At 44.1% G+C, this 20016-nt stretch overlaps 1 protein-coding gene across 1 annotated transcript in view; it reads left to right on the forward strand.

Moving 5' to 3' along the window:
• Positions 1–9753, forward strand: part of LOC104167840 — a gene marked incomplete at its 5' end in the record, with an annotated part of 115875 nt that extends 106122 nt beyond the window's left edge. Inside the window, one exon of the mRNA XM_009708219.1 lies at positions 9370–9753. Coding sequence (XP_009706521.1) covers positions 9370–9544 — 175 coding nt within the window. The remainder of the gene's footprint in view (positions 1–9369) is intronic.
• Positions 9754–20016: the final 10263 nt, after the last annotated feature.

Raw genomic sequence — 20016 nt, forward strand, 5'->3', positions numbered from 1 at the left:
AGATCGGAGAACCCAGCTCGCTATCTTTTAGAAATATGTTTCTCATTTGGGGGGGCCTTTTCTGAGCACAGCCCGGGGAAGGTAAAGCCCTGTACGTTAAACTTTCCCCTTCAGAAACAAAAAAAAGAGAGGAAGAGCAAAGCCAGGGGAGACTGAGGAAGAGCAGCAGAGCCCCCCGGGCCCCTGCCCGCCCTGAGGCCTGTGCTGGCGGGCGGTAACATGGTGCAGGCCGCTCAGCCTTGGGGCTGGCCCTCGTAAAAATGTCACCAGTGTACTTCCACAGTGAAAGGCTCTTTTATCTTCCCTTCCCGCAGCCCCTTTCCAGTGGGTACGCGGGGCCGGTCCCGGCGGCCGGCGCCCCGGCCTTCCCGCATGGCTGGGCCCTAATGAGGTGTGTGCGGCTCTTGGCTGCAGGTTTTCAATCTCTTTCTTATTACTTCAAAGCTGCTGCTCTGAGGTTCAGACAAGTTTGATCACTTCGCAAAATCTCTCAGCTGGGATTCAAAAGGGAAGACGCTTTATTTTATTATTTATCATTACAGATAGATAGCTGTTCCCAAACCGCAGTTGCCAGTGGCTCCATGGACAAGAGCCGTAAATGCTTTTTTAAGTGATAAAGGATTGGAGGTGAATAGCTTCTGGCAGTTGCTTCCTGTCTGTAACAAGCAGTCGTTTTCGTGGCGGGAAGAATAGAAATCTAACAGGCCTTACTTTATTCTCCTTTTCATGTTTTAAAATTGAGGGGGGGCAAAAGGTAAACGATGTGGGTTTGACCTCCATTTCAAAGCCTGTCCTAGCATTCCTTTCCCTTCTCCATTCTGGGAGACCTTCACCGTAGTCCTTCCTCTGTCGCTTCACACAAAATGTGCACAGAAATCGGCACTGTTTCAAGTACCACAGGGGCTCAGGAGGAAGGCAGACTCCCTCCGGTTTACCTATGTGGGCTCCAGCGTCCTTTCGGGCTTTGCCATCTCCACTGCCACAAGAAGGCAGAGCTGATGCAGTGACCCACAGCATTTCAGTGAACTGTACAAACTTAAGGATTTATAAAGGTTGGCATCTGCCTTTTTGTGTTCTTTCATCTAATTATGGACATACATATTAGTGATTAGAGACTATTAGTAGAGCCTCTGCTTGCTTTACACTCCAGTCTGGATTTTGGCTCTGGAGCGTGGTGTGCTGTATGAATGCAGAGCAGTTTACCACTCCTCCAGTTTACAGCCTCCACAAGAGGTTTGTAAGAGCAACTTCTCAAAGTTGGGGTTAGTCCAGCTCAGTTGTATATGTTTCTAACAGCACTGCTGCCTTCTTGTCCTTAATGTTTTATTTCCTTCCCACCAGAACTGTTTACATCTTGTAGGGCTGAAGCTCTCCAAGACAAAATACGACTCTGCCAGTGTTGGCAAAGCACCCGCGATTGCTTCAAGCACCATTTTTGCTTTAAGTCTGTGTGTCGTAGACTTTAAATGGTGCTTCCTGCAAAATTCTTCTGACCGGTACTGAGATTTTGCTGGAGATTTTCAGTCTCCTTTTAATCACATGGGGAACAGATTTTTTCAAAGTGTTTTGACCTGCTTAGGTCAAAAAGGCACTTGCTATACTCAGATGCCAAAACGCGTTTAAGAAATCTGGCCTGACGTAATTTAGACAGCTGAGTCTCAATTTCAAAAGGCTTCAGCAGCATAGGCTTCAGCACTGAGTGACCTGCTGCCTTGCAGAAACTCATTGCTGAGTTAACTTCAGGGCTGCTCTAAAATCCATGGTAAAGTTGGGCAGCTAGAGCTGAGGTTTGTTCAAGCCCATCTGTAGGAGATGTTGAGAGGCAGAGCCTAAGGCAGGTACTTTCTAGGGTATCTAAATGTCAGTCAGCCTAATTCCTGTCTCTGGAAGTTCTCAGCGTGAGCCCTGCTGGATTTAAAACTCCGGTGTTCAGATAAGCCCTTTCTCTCAAAGTAACCAGAGAGATTCATTATCACTCCATTATATCAAACAGTTTTCCTAGCAGGAGATAAGCTAGGAGATAGAGAAATGCTTTTGAATCCCCCTTAATCTAACAGGAGGAAGAGACTTGAATCTATGTTTAAAGAAGGCTGTTCTAACTTAAAGAGGAATGTCCTGTCCTGTCCTGAGGGGATCCTCCTGAGCATTGTCCTGGTTCCCTCCGGTTATCTGAACCTGTTACTCAAGGACCAAAACTTGGCCAAGCCTTGCAAGACACTTCCTCCAGCAGAGGAAGGGGATCTGTAAGAGTAGTTCCTGGGTGTGCAAGGATGGTAGATCTCTCTGACCGCTGTCACTGTTGTTGGCCTGGGCCATGCTCACCAGCAGTTGAGTCCCAGTGCAGTCCCAGCAACTTCACTCTGACTGCCCCAGCTAGTTCACTTCCTCCAACAGCTGGGGATGTGGATTATCCAGTAATCCCCACGAGCAGCCTTTTTGCTCGCCAAGCAGTGTTGTTCCACCAGTGAAAGGAGGATACTTGTAATTTGCTTGCTAACTATGCAGCTCAAAAGCCACAAGCTGGTCACCTGCAGGACGGCATCAGTGTTTTGCTTTATTCTCTCTGCCCCCTTTCCATTCTTCACAGAATGTTTGATTATTTATTTAAAAGTGGAATGACTTCAACAGAAGAAAGATGCATCCTCCATAAAACAACAGCTTGGTGGGTAGGCTTCTTCCTAGAAGGTAGAAAACCCACCTTGAAGTATCTGCTTCACATCAGAGAGCATGGGGATTTCAAAAGAAGTCTGCATGTGAGTTTCCAAACCAGTGCTATTGTGTACATGTACACTCAAAGATAAGTCTTATTCTTACTGTATGTTGTGCATAGCCTTCCTGAGTGTGGCAACTTTGAGGACATCTCCAAGTCAAAATGGTCTTTAAGATGCTTGCCAGCCCTTAGACTGCTCCCAAGAGCATTAGACAGCTCTGCACGTGCCCACCAGCATGCACTTGTGCACTTGGACATTGGGAAAGTTAAGTGGCAGCTCAGCAAGGCTGCTTGCTGGTATCCAAATATTGGACTCACGCTGTGGCCAAGTCTCTAGTCTTTTGAAGGCCAACATCCTTACGTGACAAGATGGGTCATTAGAGACTAAGTCCATAGGAGCTTACACGTTCAAAGCAAGAATGTTGGTTTTCAGTCCTTAAATCTCAACCCAAAACTGCCCCATCAGCTGCCATCTCTGTTTATCTTTAACATCATTTAAGCACCGAGAGTTTTGCTTCCTTGGGGGGGACCTGCCTGCTCACTGCCCCCAGGGCTGTCCCCTGCCTTAGTCAATGACTGCAGAAGCAGTGCTGGGAGAGCGCAGGGGGTCTCAGAACTGCTCTGTAGGCAGAGTTTCAAATTGCGCTTTTAGCCACCAAGCTAGAGAAGTTGTGCTCCTTCTTGAAGGCTAGCAGTGACAGTGCACAGAAATTGCTTGCTTGTGGGCTGGCTGACTTACGTGTATTTGGATACAGAGTTTCTGTATTGAAATAACTTCCTTAGGTGCTCTTCTTAAAAACATGCTTTAATCCAGCAGTAAGAAGAGTTGTGTGCCCTTTCTGTATATGGTCATGGTGATCTCTTCTGCCCTAATAAATCCTTTTATTGTGATGTGTGAAGTAAATACCTGCAACAATTTGAGCTCTGAATCCAGCTTCTGGAATTAAAACTTTGCCTTACTGCTGAGTGACAGCTGTCACTGAGCTTGCCAGTGCAGTTTGCAGCTTGAAGTAGCAGATCCCACCCTAAGCCTCACGCAGAGCAAACCTACTCTGATTTTCTGTTAGGGCTGTAAGAATTTCGAAAGCAGCTTGGTGCATTGGCTGTGGAGCCGTCGGGATGGCACTGTGTCTCAGCTTGGCACAGCCCGGGCCCCTGCATCTGCAATAGGAGCCACGGGTTTCAGGGACTCCTCTGAAAATATTAGCTTGCATGCCAAGGGATTTCAGACAAGTTAACAGCAGACAATGGTCCACAGTTTGCAAGTTGCTCTTGTCAGCAGTTCTTTTTGACATATCTATTCAAGCATACCCTCTCAGGCTTAGAAAGCAGCCAGCAAAATCTGTGCCAATAGCTAATACTTTGTTATAAAATAAAAGCTCTGACAAATTCAAAGGCTCCATATGTAGCATTACTGTGATCCTGCAGTTCATCTCACAAAATCGGTTCTAGTTTTTTGAATGTGCGGTTCAGAAATTCATGAGCAGAAGGTGAAAAAACTGACTTGCCAGTTGAATTACCAGTGAGTTTCTGGAGGCAAAGACAATTAACCTTGAAGGAGCTTTGCCCCAGGGTATTAGAACAGAACAGAACAGGCTTTTTTACAAAAATGCCAAACAGTTACCCTTCTGCAGGTGGGGGGATGCTCCTCTGAAACACCAATAATTGTCTCATCATCGGATTTTGTTGTGACCGCTTTGTGGCGGTCCACCAAAAAAAGGAATATAGAGGGCATAAAAAGACCAAACTAAGCCTGTCTGTTCTTGAGGACACCAGGATGCTACTGCTTGCTTGTACTGCCAGAAAAATAGCCTGCACCAACCAAATGTTGATCACCAAATGGACATCTTGGGCGGCAGGTAGAGCTACATTTCACCCACGCAGGATGTCGTGGGAAAGAAGAATCTTGGGGACACGGGGTGACTCTGAACTGAAAAGATTCTGTAGTTTAAATATAGTAATTTGTTTCACAGCTCCATTCTGGATGGTGCCACCTCTGAGCTTTAGGAACGAGGTGCATGTGGTAGTGGTTATCACTTCACATATTCCTGCAGTATGCACCAGTTTGTTTTTCCACCATGGAGAACCTCCAAAAGCAGAGATGCAGCATCATAGTTCTGGAGAGGGTTAGTAGGTCCTCACATCTCAATACTGCTGTTCTGTGCCCTTTTAGGTGTCTCGGGGGATCACAGAGATCCACACAGAGCAGGCAGGCATGACACAGGAGACCAGCACCCTTCTGGCCTGGCTGCTGGATACTGGATGAGGTACCTAGGGCACCTAAAACTGTCCCGGACTCCTATCTTCAGGCAACCAGATCCCACCAAGGATGTCATATTTTGAAATCGTGTGTTGGTAAAGCCCAAATAGGCGTACTGGCTGCAAATAGCACTTCTAACTGAAGCCTGCTCTCCTGCTTCCCAGTCCTTTTTGTTCCCTTCACCACTGTTAAATCACAGCTAACAACAGCGGTGCAGTTAGCCCTTCTGAGAGCAGATACCTGCTGTGAACCATTGGGAAGCATTTGTCCTCTCTCTCCTGCTGGGGCCCAATATCAGTGAGAGGTGAGAGTCCCAGTCCAGTGTCCACATCTGCCAGCTGCTTGCAAGTGATACCGCTCAAGAAAAGACCTGTTAAACATTTGTGCACGTAGGAGCTTCGGAGAAAGCCTTCTTGCTGCTCTTTTGGGAGAGAGAGCAGCTCCCCATCGCTCTCTACTTGGCAGGGCAGTTACAGCAATTAAGGGTGGAAACAGCTCAGAGTGCTGGCTTGCAGTTTGGCTTACGATATCACGCTATGACCTGTAGTGACTCAGGATAAACGTCCCCATGCATGGAACAGGCAAAGACAGGACATGCCGAGTAAAACTGCTTCTGCAGCCCATCCCTGTGTCAGTCGGCCCCTGAAGATATGTGTATGGGGGGCACACGGGGAGCCACTTGGGGTATTGTCTTAGCAGCAGGGAGTAAAGCCGGAGCTAGGCATGGGAGTATTTACCCTGTCCTTCAGGTGCTTGTCGTGTTCACCCGCAGCTCTGTGTGGCTGTGGCTTTTCTGTTAGCCAGATCCGACCTGGTTAGTTTGAAGCTTTCTCAGGTTTCTCTTTGCAGTCTGCTAGCCCAGCCTCTCGCTAGCTTGCTGCAGCAGAAAAGAAATAACCGGGAGAGTAGCTGTTCCGGGCAAAACTGGGTCGATGAACATTTACGCTCAATTAACGCATGTCACCATTCTGTCTCCACAACTACCGTGAATGCACCTAAAAAGTGAGAACAACCTGAATGAAGGCTGCCCTGTAAGCTGAAACCTTGGCTTCTTGGCTGAGCGCTTCCTGCGGTGCTGTTGCTGAATTTATGCTCTGCACAGCTATCATGCTGTGACGGAATGACTTGGATTTCTCATGTCTGCTCTAATGACCGTGCTTTCCTTCTTCATTTTTGCCCTTCTCTTTAACTTGATCGGAAGCACATCTGGACTTAAAAAGTATTTAACTTCAGCCCCAGTTCCTCCGTCACCTTTTGACTCAGGGACTGATGCTATGATACATGACTGTGCCATCTCCGTTGGTGGGTCTGTGAGGACTTGTAAGTGCCCGGAGGGTACTAACTGATGGTAAAGCATCCTTCCCCTGAGGTGTGCGGTGCCCTGACATGCCAAGCAGTGCACTTCAGTGAATCTCTGCCTGAAATGCCTCAGTGCAGAGCTGGTTTGCAACTTCTAAGGGGTGCACAGTTTTCAAAACGCCTGCCCCCTTCCATCTATTGGGGAGAAGTGTGTGTGCGTGTGTGCGGGTGCTGTAGAGGCAAAGGGTGGGTTGAGGATCACAGCTGCACAACCTTCTGATATTTGCAACCGGTTTTTTACAAGTGCAAAAAATTCCTCTCTGTTCCTGTCTTATACATCTGCATTTTCTCTTTCGGAACCTCTACTTCTTCCTTTGGGTCCCTCCATGCATGTATGTCTGATTTGTATTATCCCTTTGTTTGAATTGTAAGCACTTCAGAGCAGCAATCATGTCTCCATCTGTGTCTTGACAAGGGACTTACATGATAGGTTGGCTTAAAACCACCCGTCTGTAACTGAGCTATCTTAGGCTTTTGCAAGGAATGAACTTAATGAAGGAAAGTTTTCTTTTTGCTGCACAACATTCTGATCCTTTTGCCAGCTTTTCTTTGTGAAAAAAAATTTCCCAAGATTGATGTGAATTTGAAGTCTGCCAGTCTCAAATATTTTTTAATAATTAGTTTATTATTTAAATATTTCAGGGGGTGTTAGCTTGATTTTTGGTTTCTCATCCTTCCAAGTACTACAGGTACACACTTGCATGTACATATGCAGATGAGAGAAGCTCATCCTTCATTACATAAACATATATATATATAAAACTGAAGGAAGAGCTTCTCATTAATTTTCTTGGTCACTGCAGCAGGGGCTACAAGGAAAAAAAAAATATTGTGAGAGTCACAGTAAAAATCACTGGAGTGGGCAACTCTTTAACTAAAAATAGCTCTCTGTGGCCATCCTGGCTGGGCTCTGAAGTATGTCCTTCCCCATACTTTGCCTCTCCCCCATCCTTCTTATGCTGTGATCGGAAGTCTAACTTCATGGAAAATGAGTCCATCAGGTTTCAGCAGACTCCTGACAAGCCAAGCATAAAACAAAGAGAGCTGCTGCTCTGTGCCCACGTGTGCGCTGCCGTCTTCTGGGAAACGATGATGGGAGGCTCAGGGCTGACCACAGTGCTGTAAGGAATTAAGCACCTGATCATCATCAAATACCAAAACATGTCTACCTGTGTTATGTTAAGAGCACAGAACCCACAGTCGTAATTTTTAGCTGAAATACTTGGCTTGGAGGCAAAGCCGGTGTTTGCCACGATCATCCCAAGTTCTGAATTACCAAGGCTCAGACCAACATAGTTCATGCTGTCTCTCTGCATGCAGCCCAAATTAGCCCTTTATTAGGTGCCTGTAGATACCATTTTTCTTCTTGATTGAAATGCTATAACAGTCGCAGTCCCGTTCTGCGGGGAAGATAAGCAGGGAAAACGCATTATGCATCAACGAGGTTCGATGGAGTGTGAGCTCAGGTCCCCCAGTGCCGCCAAGGATGGAGTAAAATTCGCTTAATCATTTCGTGAGTCGGGGATCATTTTCGTAGCAGCGCTGTGAATATAACCCTGCTGCAAGTGGACACGAGTTGTTGTGAGGAAGAAATTGTTCATCTGCATGATAGATCAGGGTCTTCTGGAATTTAAATATTAATTGAAAATTCAAGGTCAGAGGGCAGCTGACACTTGACTTTCCTCTCTTTCCTCTGTCCACGGCTTTGATCATGCTACATCTTTCTTTGTGCCTGGTGCTCGAGAGAGTACCCTAGGGTCACGGCCCGTTTTCTAGTCAAGAGGTATAAACCTACTGGCTTAAATATCTGAGGCCCCAGCTTTAGCGGGGGGTGGGGGTATGAAGGGAGAGGGGGGAGCGTTTGCTTCATGCTTTTCACATTTCCCACATAACCCAAAGCAGACTAAACAAAACCAGTGTGAAATCTCATGGCTTGATGCTGCTATGGTTATATTTTTTAAGCTGTCATCCATTCATTTATACTTATGTTTATTCCCTGGATTTACAGCTTTTTTTTTCAGCCTTTTCTTGCAGGGAGGTGGAGTGGGGGGGAGGTTGAAACCTTTTGAAAGGGGATTGCAGTGAGCAGTGGCCTATGATTAAAGCCCAGTGTTTTTCCTTGATGCCGCTCCTCCGCAGCAGTGTCACACATGGTAGCATTTAGGAGCCCTTCACAGCTGAGGTGTTTCAAACACTAATGAATGGAAGTTTGGTCATATAACGCAGGCAAGCTTTAAGGCATGCTTTGCTGAATGGTGTACTGTAGTGGCCTGGGAAAGGAAGAGAGTTATAAATTGTGTCAGTTAGCCACCCAGACAAAATGAAGCCATGTGGAAAATCAAATCTATTAAAGTATGAAGACTGTTATAAGCTGTTTTAAGCTGGTCATTCTTAAAAGGTCTCAGTTGGCTGAGGGGGTAAATTCCTGTTCTTCCTAGATCTTTTTCACGTGCTGTCTTAGGCGATGATGTGCAGCGTTTGATAAAAAACAACTTTTCACTGACAGCCCCTTTTATTAGAAATGTTTGTTGCCCCCGGTTTACCACCCGTGTCCTGGAAGGTACTGAACGTTTGTTAAAATGTAAAAGCATCGCCTTTGGCCAGTCCTGCTGAAGGCGAACATGAAGGCAGCGCTAGGGTGGAGGAGCACAGCGGATGAGGAGGAGGAGGCTTCCCAGAGCACTCGCTTAACATTGGATACCTGCTCAAAATCCTTTCCATTTTCTAGCTGCCCATGTCTGCTGGCCATAAGAGGCCCATGACAGAGCACGGCACAGATGACTTTTTTCTTGGCACCCCCTGAGGTAGAAGGAAAGCCTGGCAAGGCAAAGTGAGGGGATCAGAGAGGAGGGGACCTTCCCCTCCTCCCCAAGGTGGCTTCTTGAGATGTCACAGCAGCTGTAAAGGGCATTTTGTTAGCTCAGGAGGTAATCTGTGATGCTGTGATTCTGTAATTGTCAGCTGCATGAGGGAAGAGTGAGGTGGCAGCCTAAGATGCGCGGTCACCACAGTATTTATTTTTTCTGTTTGTGTATTCTAGGAAGAGACTGAAGAAACATCCTCACAAGAGTCTGCAGAGGAAGACTAGGAGACCACACCATGCAATTTCTACCTCATCAGCAGTTGGGTCTTTTGAAGGGAGAAGACACTGCCTTGACCACTTATTTTCTATTGCCATGGTCTTTCCACTTTTGCCTGGGGGGAAAAAAAAATAATCGCGTAACCTTAAAAAGGATTTGACTAATCATCTTCTTTATAATCCCTTCACAGTCCCAGGTTTAGTGAAAAACTGCTGTAACACAAAGGGGACACAGATTAACGATGCAACTTTTAATTACTGTTTTCTTTTTTCTTAACCTACTAATAGTTTGTTTGAGCTGCTAAGTAAGGGTGAATGGGTCAAGAAGAGCTCTGAATCAGGTTTATGTCATTCGCTGCACTGCATATAAACAAGAAACTTGTAACATAATCATTGTAACGGGCATTGAAATAGGAAAGGCTGGGTGTGTAACACTAAAGCCTTGCAACACTTCCAGCAACCCACTCCCTACTTAGTGAACTCCCTGTTTTAGAACACCAAAGATAAGGGATAGATACTACTCTCTTTTTTTTTTTTGTAACCTTCTTGTAGACTTGTACTTGATTTTTTTTTTTTAAAGACTTACTGTTATTTCAGGAAAAAAATTGAAAGCTGATCCTTCACTTCATTCAGCTGGTAATCAGAAGAAAGAAATGAACATGAAAAAGGTACTTTCATTTTGCAAAAGGGAAGAAAGACAAAGATACGTTGTATAGTTATAAATACAAACATATCAGCAGAAGTAGTAGTAAACAAAATGAACAGCCCTCATCTGGTCGATAGGAAGCCAGAGAGAGTCGGCTTCCTGTAGAGCCAGGTGTTTTCTGCGGAAGCGAAAATGACTGACACCAAACATTCTTATGCCATTAATGACTAAGTCTTTATCAAGAAAAGTGTTTTAAAACATACAGAAAGGTACCTCAAAATTAATCATGAATTTATCTGAACAAAAATAATCCAGATGTTTTGCTTGGTTTCGACTAATTCCACTCGCCCCATACCAGTATTTCAAAAGAATTTAATCTCTCCTCATTACTCATCAGTCATGATGTAAGAACCAACACCACGTACCTCAGCTAAGCTCGTGCATTATTTTAAGCAATGTATTTTGACATAGGATGGTTCACTGAGCACCTCGGTGCCAGTGGCTTTTCTCCATCTTTTCATTCAAAGCAGCACTTTTAGCACCAGATGCAATATTACCCCACTATTCAATACTACCTCTGATTTTTACAAATAACTCAACAGACTGATAAATACATGCTGCTATACACATTCAATGCAGGAAGTTTTTACTGGGTAGATAATCATAAGTATCTGCATTTTCCCCTTATTCCTACTTCAATTAATTGCAGTTAAGGAAGCAATATCTTTATTGTGTTTCAGCATGACTATGTATTTTTCTTTCTCTTGGTTTGTTTTTGGGTTTGTTTTTTTTTTAATGTACTTACCCTATTCTCTGCTAGACTTCTGTGTAATGTACTGTTAACTTGAATATATTTTTGTACTGAATTGCTGATAGGTTTGTGAGGATAATTTTCTTCAATGACACTACATGACATAGAAAAAAATTTAGCTGTAATGTTTAAATATTACTGTCCAAGTTTGTACCTCAAATGAATTGTTTAAAGAAATGGACTAATTGATTGACAAAGACCTACCTCCAGACTTTAAATGGAATGAACTTGTGACTTTCAGCATTAGTTTTGAGACGTTTGAAACAGTTAGGACTGCAACTAATCCCTAATTCAAAACTATTTTTGTAAAATAACTTGTGGAAAATGAACACATTTTAAATTACTTTCGTATTAAAAAAAAAAATGAACAAAAAAAAACCTTCAAAGAAACTTGAAGCTTTGTAGGTGGGAAGCAACAAGCTCAGCTTTTGCATAATGCAATCACAAATATGTGTTTTAAAAAAAATAATTAGTAGATTGTAAGAAAATACTTGACAAGTATTTTCGTGTATTTTACACAAATGTGATTTTGTAATATGTTTCAGCCAGATTTATTTTAAATGCTTATGTAGAGGTTTTTTATTCTCCTCTCACTCACTTTTATTGTTCTTTCTCTCTCTCTACCCTCCTGTTTCGTTTTCTCTATTTCTGTTTTATTTCCCTTCTTCCTCTCTTTCCTAGTCAGTACTTTGTACCATTGTATTAATAACTGGGCCAGGGGTAGTTTCTCAGGAAGGCGTCTGTTGGTATGGCTTTAGTACCGAGCCAAATGCAATTAAGATAACTACTTACTGGCTTCTTCCAAGAGGCAGTGTCAAGAAATGCGGACCTCCTCGAAAGCCCGCAGAGGGTTCAGTGACAGAAATTGCTGAGAAAGAGCTGATCGGAGTATTACAACTAGACATGTTAATATTAAGTGAAAGAGAAATAATCCTGGCTATACAGTAGCTCTAACAGGCCAAATCCAGTGTCACTTGAAGGCAGTAGAAGGAATTCTGCTGACTTCAAAGGGCATCAAGTCAAGCCTTAGCAAGTCCCTTTTGGGGTTTGGGGTTTTTTTTTGCATTTTTTTAAAACCACAGTATTCAGTGGATGGCACGGAAATAATTGCTGGGTGTGTGTCACACTTCAACCTCCGAGAGACTTACCACTCTGATGAACTGAATCTTATATTTTCTATATATTGTAGTACAATCAAAACACATTACTACCTCTTAGGGCCTACTATACCTCATTTTTTCAGACTGAAAAATTGCATGTGGCCATTGAATCAGTGAGAACATCATAAAATTTTTTATATATATAGTTTATTTTTGTGGGAGATAAATTTTATACGACTGTTCTTTGCTGTCATTGGTCACTGCTAACTAAGACTGGACATTTAACTCTTCTACCATTTCTGCAAGAGAGGTGTGTTTGCAGGAAAAAAAAAAAACGCTTCAAGATGTTTAACTACAGTTTACTTTCTCTTTTGAGTGTCTTCTAACTTTTTGCTTTGTTCTTCGTGTAGAGTTGCTGTCTATGATTGTACTTCAAATTGCTTGCTTGTTGAAAATGTTCCTTTAATGGATTATCACAGTCTGTTCAGCACAATAAACATAATAGCCTCTGTGATCCCCATGTTGTTTGATTCCTAGACTTTTGTCACAGTTCCATAAAATGGGTAATAAAGTTTGGTCACAGTGACCAAATTTGTAAAAGCTTTGCATGCAAGTAGTCTTTTTTTTTGTCCCAGGACCGTAGGCGTGTGCCTGAGAAGAAGTGCCTTTGCTGGTAGGGGCCCCAGGGGTGGGTGCTCAGCAGAGGGACACATCTTACAAGGCTACCCTAAAGGTGAGGCACCCGTTCCTGGCCTGGGACTCGCTGTGCCGAGCTAAGGGCTAAGCCGTGCACCTGAGGACCGGCAATCCTACCCACTAGACGGGAAACACCATAGCACAAGCCAGGCTGAAATGGGTTTTGTTGCCTCTTGGAGGTCCACCAAGATGATGAGCTGTCTCCTCTCTTTAGGCAAGATCGCAGTTTGCATCCAAGTTCATGGAGTTTCCATTATGCGGTCATTAGGTTAAAAAGAGCAGGTACTCAGAGCAGCGGAGACAGAGATGTGGCTGGATATGGTCTGGGGCACAAATTGAGGAGCTCAGGAAACTCTGCATTAAAACTTAGACCCCTCCAATTGTCACTGGTGAGTTGGGCAAGATTCTTCTGGCTTCTCTTATTTGCTCTTCTGTGGTCCCCATCCCTGTTATAGTGAGATGTAAAGATTGTGGTGGTGCATGTCCATTGATTCGCATTTGCAAGCATGCCTCTCTCACCTCAGGTGATTGTTCAGATATTAATGCCTCAGATGTTGAGGTTTACACATTCTTTGTGTTCACTCATTTGCAAACTCTCCACCTAATCCCTTTTGGCCTAGTAACCTCTGCTTTCCCAAGGGCTTCATGGCATGTTCCCTTTGGACTCGGTTACTTGTAAAATAACTGAAATACAATCACAAAAAAAGCATTAACACCCGTTCAGTCCTGAGTCAGAGATGTGAGTAATTGCATTCATCACATTATGTATCCTCCTCTCCTTTCTCACTCTGCTTGGTGGTATTAAAGGATCGTTCCACTTTTCAGTCTTCTTGGTGGTCTTCTTCCCTGTGGTTGCCATCACTTGGCTCTTCCTGTTATTTTATCTGATGTGATGCTCCAGCTGTAACCCACCCACCCGATGGATCAGCCAAGTGGCTGAACTTTTGCTACCCTGTGCTTAACTCCCCTCGACTTCTTATTAGTCATTACTCCAGCTTGCTTCACTCCCACTTCCCTTCTCGGGGCATCTTCCAATAAATTTCTGCACGCTCTATGCCACAGTGGGACTATTTGTGTGTATAAAACTAATCGGCTTCTGCAGGATCGAGGCCTGCATTTGTCTAGCAGCCAAGAGTGCTTTATCCAAGATGCTTGTGGCAAGGGTCATATTAAGTTTCTGCTTTTGCTTTCCACTCCCATCACATCACATCCACACAAAGACGGGGAATTACTGAAAGCTGGTCCTGCCAGTGCCTTGCACAGCGATTTAATTGTCCGTAGCTTTTTTAAAACCAAAACATCTGGTCTGGTCATCATTAGAGACAGGATCCAGCGCAGTGGCAACAGCGTGTTCCTCTGATCACAAGAGAGGAGTCAGGTTTATCACACCTCAAACTTCACCCGAAGCCTGAATGAAGCAAAGTTTCTCACCCCGGCACCTCTGCATACATAGGTGTAGAATTTCTGTCGCTCAATTCATCCTTTTTTACTCGCCCGCTATTTTCCTGATCACATTAATTTTCAGACATGCAAAAGTACTTTGGCATATAGCCTTTAGTACAAATAAAGGTCCAGTTGCTGTATGCCTTCTTGATTCAGAAATAATACTGTTTGAAGCTGTATTACATCTACTTGCTCAGTCAAATGAATGTCTGCTACTGTGTGTTCCATACATTGAAAAATACAGACATCCTTGCTGTCTGGAGGTGTCGTAGCCGGCACAGTCAATGTAGGTTAATGCTCTGGTCCTGCCTGGCTCCCAGACCCACGGGCTGTGTGCCATGCTAGGAGACACTAGTGATGGAGAACCCTCGATCCCCTTGCCACTCCAACTCACTCGCAGACACGCGAGGAGCAAAGCCGCCCCGTGCACGCACTCCACCTTGCTCCGGGACATCTCTGGCATGCAGGTCCCGCTCGAGCCAAGCTGCTGCTCCGGCCGTCCTCACATCCTTCACTCGGTGTGATGAGCTCTGCTGTTGCTGTTACCCTCCGGGCTGATTCACCGCCATGTGACAGCAAGGTTTAACGTGTCTTTTTTCTTCCCACCTTTTATTTCCCTTTGCTGCCCAACCAACCTTTTGGCCTATTGGAAAGTTTTTTCATTGCTTTCCTTCCCACCTGTGATTTAATGCTTTCCCCCCCTTTATTGCTCCAGACTTGCAGTGCACTTGCTCCAGTATTCGAAAAAAAGAAAACATCTTCCTGTAATTAACATCCTCTGAAGATACACCAATGTAATTACAATTAGCCTGGAGATAACAGTCCGCTGCGGTAGCAGTTTAAGTGGGAAGCAATCTGCCTGTTTACACCCTAAAATAAGGCTGCAGATGGTTGTGCCCCGAACCTGCAGCAGAGGATTACCATCAGCTTTTATCTGCTGGCAAAAGGGGAAACTGAAACATTAGGAGATAAAACACAAGTCTTCAACAGTGCTTCCCTACTACGATGGGGCTAATTAAGCACAGCTAAAAACATTAGCATTGTCATATCAAGGAGGAGCTTTACATTGTTAATAATGGCTAGGGTGAAACTGGAGCAGGAATCCAAACATATGCTACATTAAGGCACGCTATTAAAATAATCAGTGAAAGAAAATAACAAATGAAAGCTGGGTGGATCTGAAAAATCGATGGCAGGCAGAAACGTTAATTAGCCAGAGAGGAAACTTAGCAAAGGCAGAAGTCCCATCGAAAAACAAGATTACATTACATTATATATGTAATGTCAGCTACAAAATATTACGTGGGACCACCAAAGATTATGATTTTAATCGCAGGGGTTTTTAATTCAGAAAATCTATTAAATGTATGTAGTCCCTTAAGGCATTTTATTCTTAGTTCAGGGAGTAGGCAGAAAAATAAGCACATTTTTATTGCATTGGAACACATTTGCAATAAAACCATAGTTTTAGCAATATCACATAATAAAAACTAAAATATAAATCAACATTTGAAAACATATCAGCTCAGCAGATGCATAGAAGGAGTTACTTTGGGCTTACCTACCTGCAGAGTATTGTCTTTAAAGGTGCATCATAGTCTAAGAGAGGGGGTTTATGAGGCCTGACATGCTCTGAAGGTGTTTACAGTGAATTACCACTCCTAGACTGCAGCTGCGCTTGGGGCCAAGACAAATTAATCTCTATATCTAAGGCGCTGTTATAAGACTGGTTTTGCCAAAGGTTCATAATGTGCTCGGTTTGGGATGGTTTCGGTTTGGCGTTTATATCCCAACAAACACACATGAACTTCAGGGAGATCCGAGACCTGGGGAATGTCACCCGCTGGCATCTTCCCCCAAGATCCAGACTTTTGATCTCCCCAAAGCAGGGGAAAAGCAGGGGAAAAACAGGAGAAAAGCAGGACCACGTATGGCCATGCTTATGCTGCTTGCAATGCCCTTGAGATCCACCTCACTCTCCAGTTATAGTCCCCATAGGTCTCAGAGGTACCACCATGACTGGCCAACAAGTCACCTTATTTCTTTGCAGAGGGAACGGGGTCTTGCCCTAAACATCACCGTGTGTGGCAAGCTCATGGCACAGAACTTGTGTTTGAGGTGGCTGTAACAAAAACCCCACGCTCACCTTTGCAAACGGTTTACAATCACGAGATGTATCTCTGTTTGTCTTTGGGTGCATGAAACTACAGCAGGACCATAACTGTGACTGTACCTTTTTAACACTTAAAAAAAACCCCATATATTTTAGATTTTTCAAAGGATTCTGGTGATTGTCCATCACATGTGCCTCTGGCAAATTCAGTGAAGTGTTATATTGTATTAAAAACAACACCACGGCAATGACACAGCACAGGGTAGGAGACCAGAATGAGTGTCAGAAGCCTCGTATGATCCAGACCAATAAGGACATTTGTTTCATAAATAAGTTTCAGTGCATCATTATTCACAGTTTTACAGTGGCAAAAGTTACAGTTTCTGATTAAAATTCTAAGAATTAAATTGCATCATCAGCACTTAATTATCCGTGTTGGAAATGGAAGCTGGCTTCCTTCAGTCAGAATTTGACACAAAACACTTTGGTTTGGTTATACGTGCGTGTTACACGAAAATTGTCCCCATCTTTCTTAACCAATACACACAATTAAATGGTATAGCTCCTGATTTCGATAGGAAATAGGCTTAAGAAAGGAAAATAGGAAGTTTTCGTTTCCCGTGGAACACAGGAAGCATTCATAATCTTCCGTCTATCCCCTTTCCCTTAACAACTTCAAGGCTGTTTCCATTCTTTTCAGTAATTAACCTTGACCTGGAAAGGATGACCTCTACTATTGCCTTTTTCTCATGAAATCTTGACTTAGAACAGCTTGTAGTGCATAGGTTTACCTTTGCACTCTTCTGAACTCTATGTTATGGGGCATCTCAAGGTCTTAAATACACTCCTAGGATGTGCAGCCCTGGAAGTAACTGGTTGCAGATAAGTAATGACTTTTCTGGTAACACCAAAATCGTGAGGCTAAATAGGCACAGATGGAGGTACACACAAATGGCAGAGGCAGTGAAGAAAACACTGCTGGGGAGTTGGGTGAAATCTTACTGGAGTTGCATGCTAGCAATAATTAATCTCTTTCATGGAAGCGAAGACCAGCTAAAGTTGCAACCTCTGCTCTGTACACAGAAACTGGTGAAAGACATTTTATTGTTACTATAGTAAATTATATGCAAAAAAGGCAAGAGAAAAACAGAAGCAGAGAAAGTTGCGGCAGAGGGACATGAATAGCATTGGGAGCGTGGCCGGAGGAACTTAGCAAGAGCGCTTTTGGCCCAAGTGCAGACTACAAAGACTAAACCTGTGAGCAAAGAAGCTGCGGGTGGCTCCTCAGCCCGTTCCTGCTCTGCTTGGGAGCCCAGACTCGGCGTGTTCTTCACGAAGAGGTAGGCTTAGGGTCAAGCAACACCTGACTCGCTTTGTCTTTCTAAATGAAACTACATCCAGGTCCCTGAAGTTTGGCTAATTGCTTGGCTTGGAAATGGGCAAGTGTTCAAAACCAGTCACGTGCCCAGAGGCAGAGCAGAGCAGAGGGCATCCCAGAGAGTATCAGCAGGTTGGGACCGCTGCCCCTACTCACACCAGCTGTTTGAGATGGAGGGCTGCTGATACTGTGCTGTTTGCACACCTTGCTTCTCTTCTGCTCAAATACTTGATGGAAATTCAGAGGCTAACACACAGCTCCTAATGAACTTAACATTCTGCTGTTTGCTTAAGCATAGCTGGGAGTTACTCTGGAAAATTAAAAATGAGAAAACAGATCGATAAACTCTTCAGAAGCACCCGCTCCCTGCCTGCTCCAGACTGTCACAGCTAACAGACCAACTCCATTACGCTCTACAACAGAGTTGCTTTTACCTTACTGGTAAGATCAGGACTTCTTCTGAAGCGCCTCTGAAAGCTCGCCAAGCATGGTGCAGTCTAGGGGCCTCATTCTAGATGATGCTGATGATCCTGCCCCTGGGACCAGAGGGCCTTAGCACTTTGCAGGATCTGGCCTTGAATTTGGCCTCACTTTAGTTCCTTCACTAAGGTTGCTGTACTGTATAGAAAGCATTAAAATGGTTTACATGAGATTTCCCTTTCCCCTGTCGTTATGAGTTTCCATAAAACTACCAGTGGAGACTAAGCAGAGAAAAGCCAACCTTCATCCGAGAAGCTTCCAAAACACCTCTTCTTTTTCTAAGTTCAATGCGCCTGCACCAGCCCCACGGTTTTGCAATGGGTGATTGAGATATACAGATGTGATTTTACACTGCCAGGAAGGCGATGCACAGAGACGTAAGGCTACAGACACCTTGGGTGTGTGTCTCTCTCTGTTTCCCAATGAAAAAAGTCCAAAGGCTTCCCTGCTCCAAGGGGACTGAGTCCCTCAGTGACAGAGCCCTGCAACAGTGTCAGCCATGCAAAGCTTTGGGATAACCTCTTCTCTCCCACCACGTGCACGAGGGCAGTTAAAGACACTTTGACAGCATCAGTAAAATGAGCAGGTGCCCTCGTAGTCTATGGAGGTGTAGGGGATTGTACTAGAGCAGCCACGTCGTGTTGTCAATTGAGGCAAACGCCCACAAGCTAAGGAGGGCTGACCCCAGGAAGCAGTGGGATAGTAGTAAACAAAAAAGTAAACTTAAGTGTTTGGTGTTCATGAAAAGTTAGGTGTTTTTTTTTCCAGATAAAGGTCAAAAGAGTAGCCAAATTAAACAGGTTTTCTGCATTTAGAAGGAGATCTGTGTCACCAAGCTTTAGTCATTTAAAAATTAGATGTCTCATCTAAGGTTTTCATCAGCCACAGGGCAATTCCTTCCTTCCTAAAATATGGGTCTAAGCTGGGTGGGATGAATCACCGATCCCTCCCCACTGACTGTTCAGGAAGCTGAGACAGTGATGTTAACCTAGCTCCAAAAAAATGGGAATATGGGTCATTTCCAATTACATTGCTGAGCTGAGAGCTCCTACTCATGAGCAATTGCTCTAACCCTTGCACTCCTCTTCCAGCTGTGTCTCTAAAGGGAGTTAAGCCAGTTGTCTTCATCACATCCACAGCGTAGGTGCATAAAATCCAGAACAGGGTTCAGGCTCTGTGTCCCAGTTTCACAGAAATACCTAACTGCAGACTGGGAAAGGGACAGAGTCAGTACAGACAGACATCTCCCCTCTGAGCCAGCACAACCTGTTGCCTGGAGCAGGCAGGCATTCCCATACCTGTCCCTTCAATGCTACTCGTCAAAGACTAGGGTAATTTCAAACATAAAGCTTAAAGGTATTTATTCACATGGGCCAGTCCCTCCTTTGATGCCCCTAGTACATTAAGATCATACATGCTTTGAAGTCCTGCTATACAATGTTGTCACGTACCTGCAAGATGTTCCTTTGTTATATTGTCAGTTCAAGCCTCAAACAAATATAAGTATACACCTAAAACATAGAAATAAAAGGCAAAAATACAGTGTCATGTTATCACTACATTTTCTCATCATTGTATATTTTGCGTATGAGTTGTCCAGCCCTCAGTACGGCACTCAAGAAGTGGGAGGAACAGCGTCAGTGGTCACAACAAATACCGAGCTAACGCGAAGCGAGTAGTCTCTCCCAAAGGCTGGGTGGGCTGCACCAGCTGAGCAGTCAGTGGGAGGCATTTTGTGTCGTACAAAATAGTTGTCTTCTGGTCTTTTTTAATCTGATTTCTCCAATTTTTCAAATAGTTTCCACTTAAAATCACTTGGAACAATTTATTAAATAAGAATGGCTAATTAGAGATATAGACTAAAAAATTTATGTATCCTCCATCACAAGTCATCCTGCCAAAATACACTTCTACACAAGACATACTTCTTTATCTTTCCCT

This window comes from Cariama cristata, unplaced genomic scaffold (assembly GCF_000690535.1).
Source record: "Cariama cristata isolate BGI_N322 unplaced genomic scaffold, ASM69053v1 scaffold1929, whole genome shotgun sequence".
NCBI lineage: Eukaryota > Metazoa > Chordata > Aves > Cariamiformes > Cariamidae > Cariama > Cariama cristata.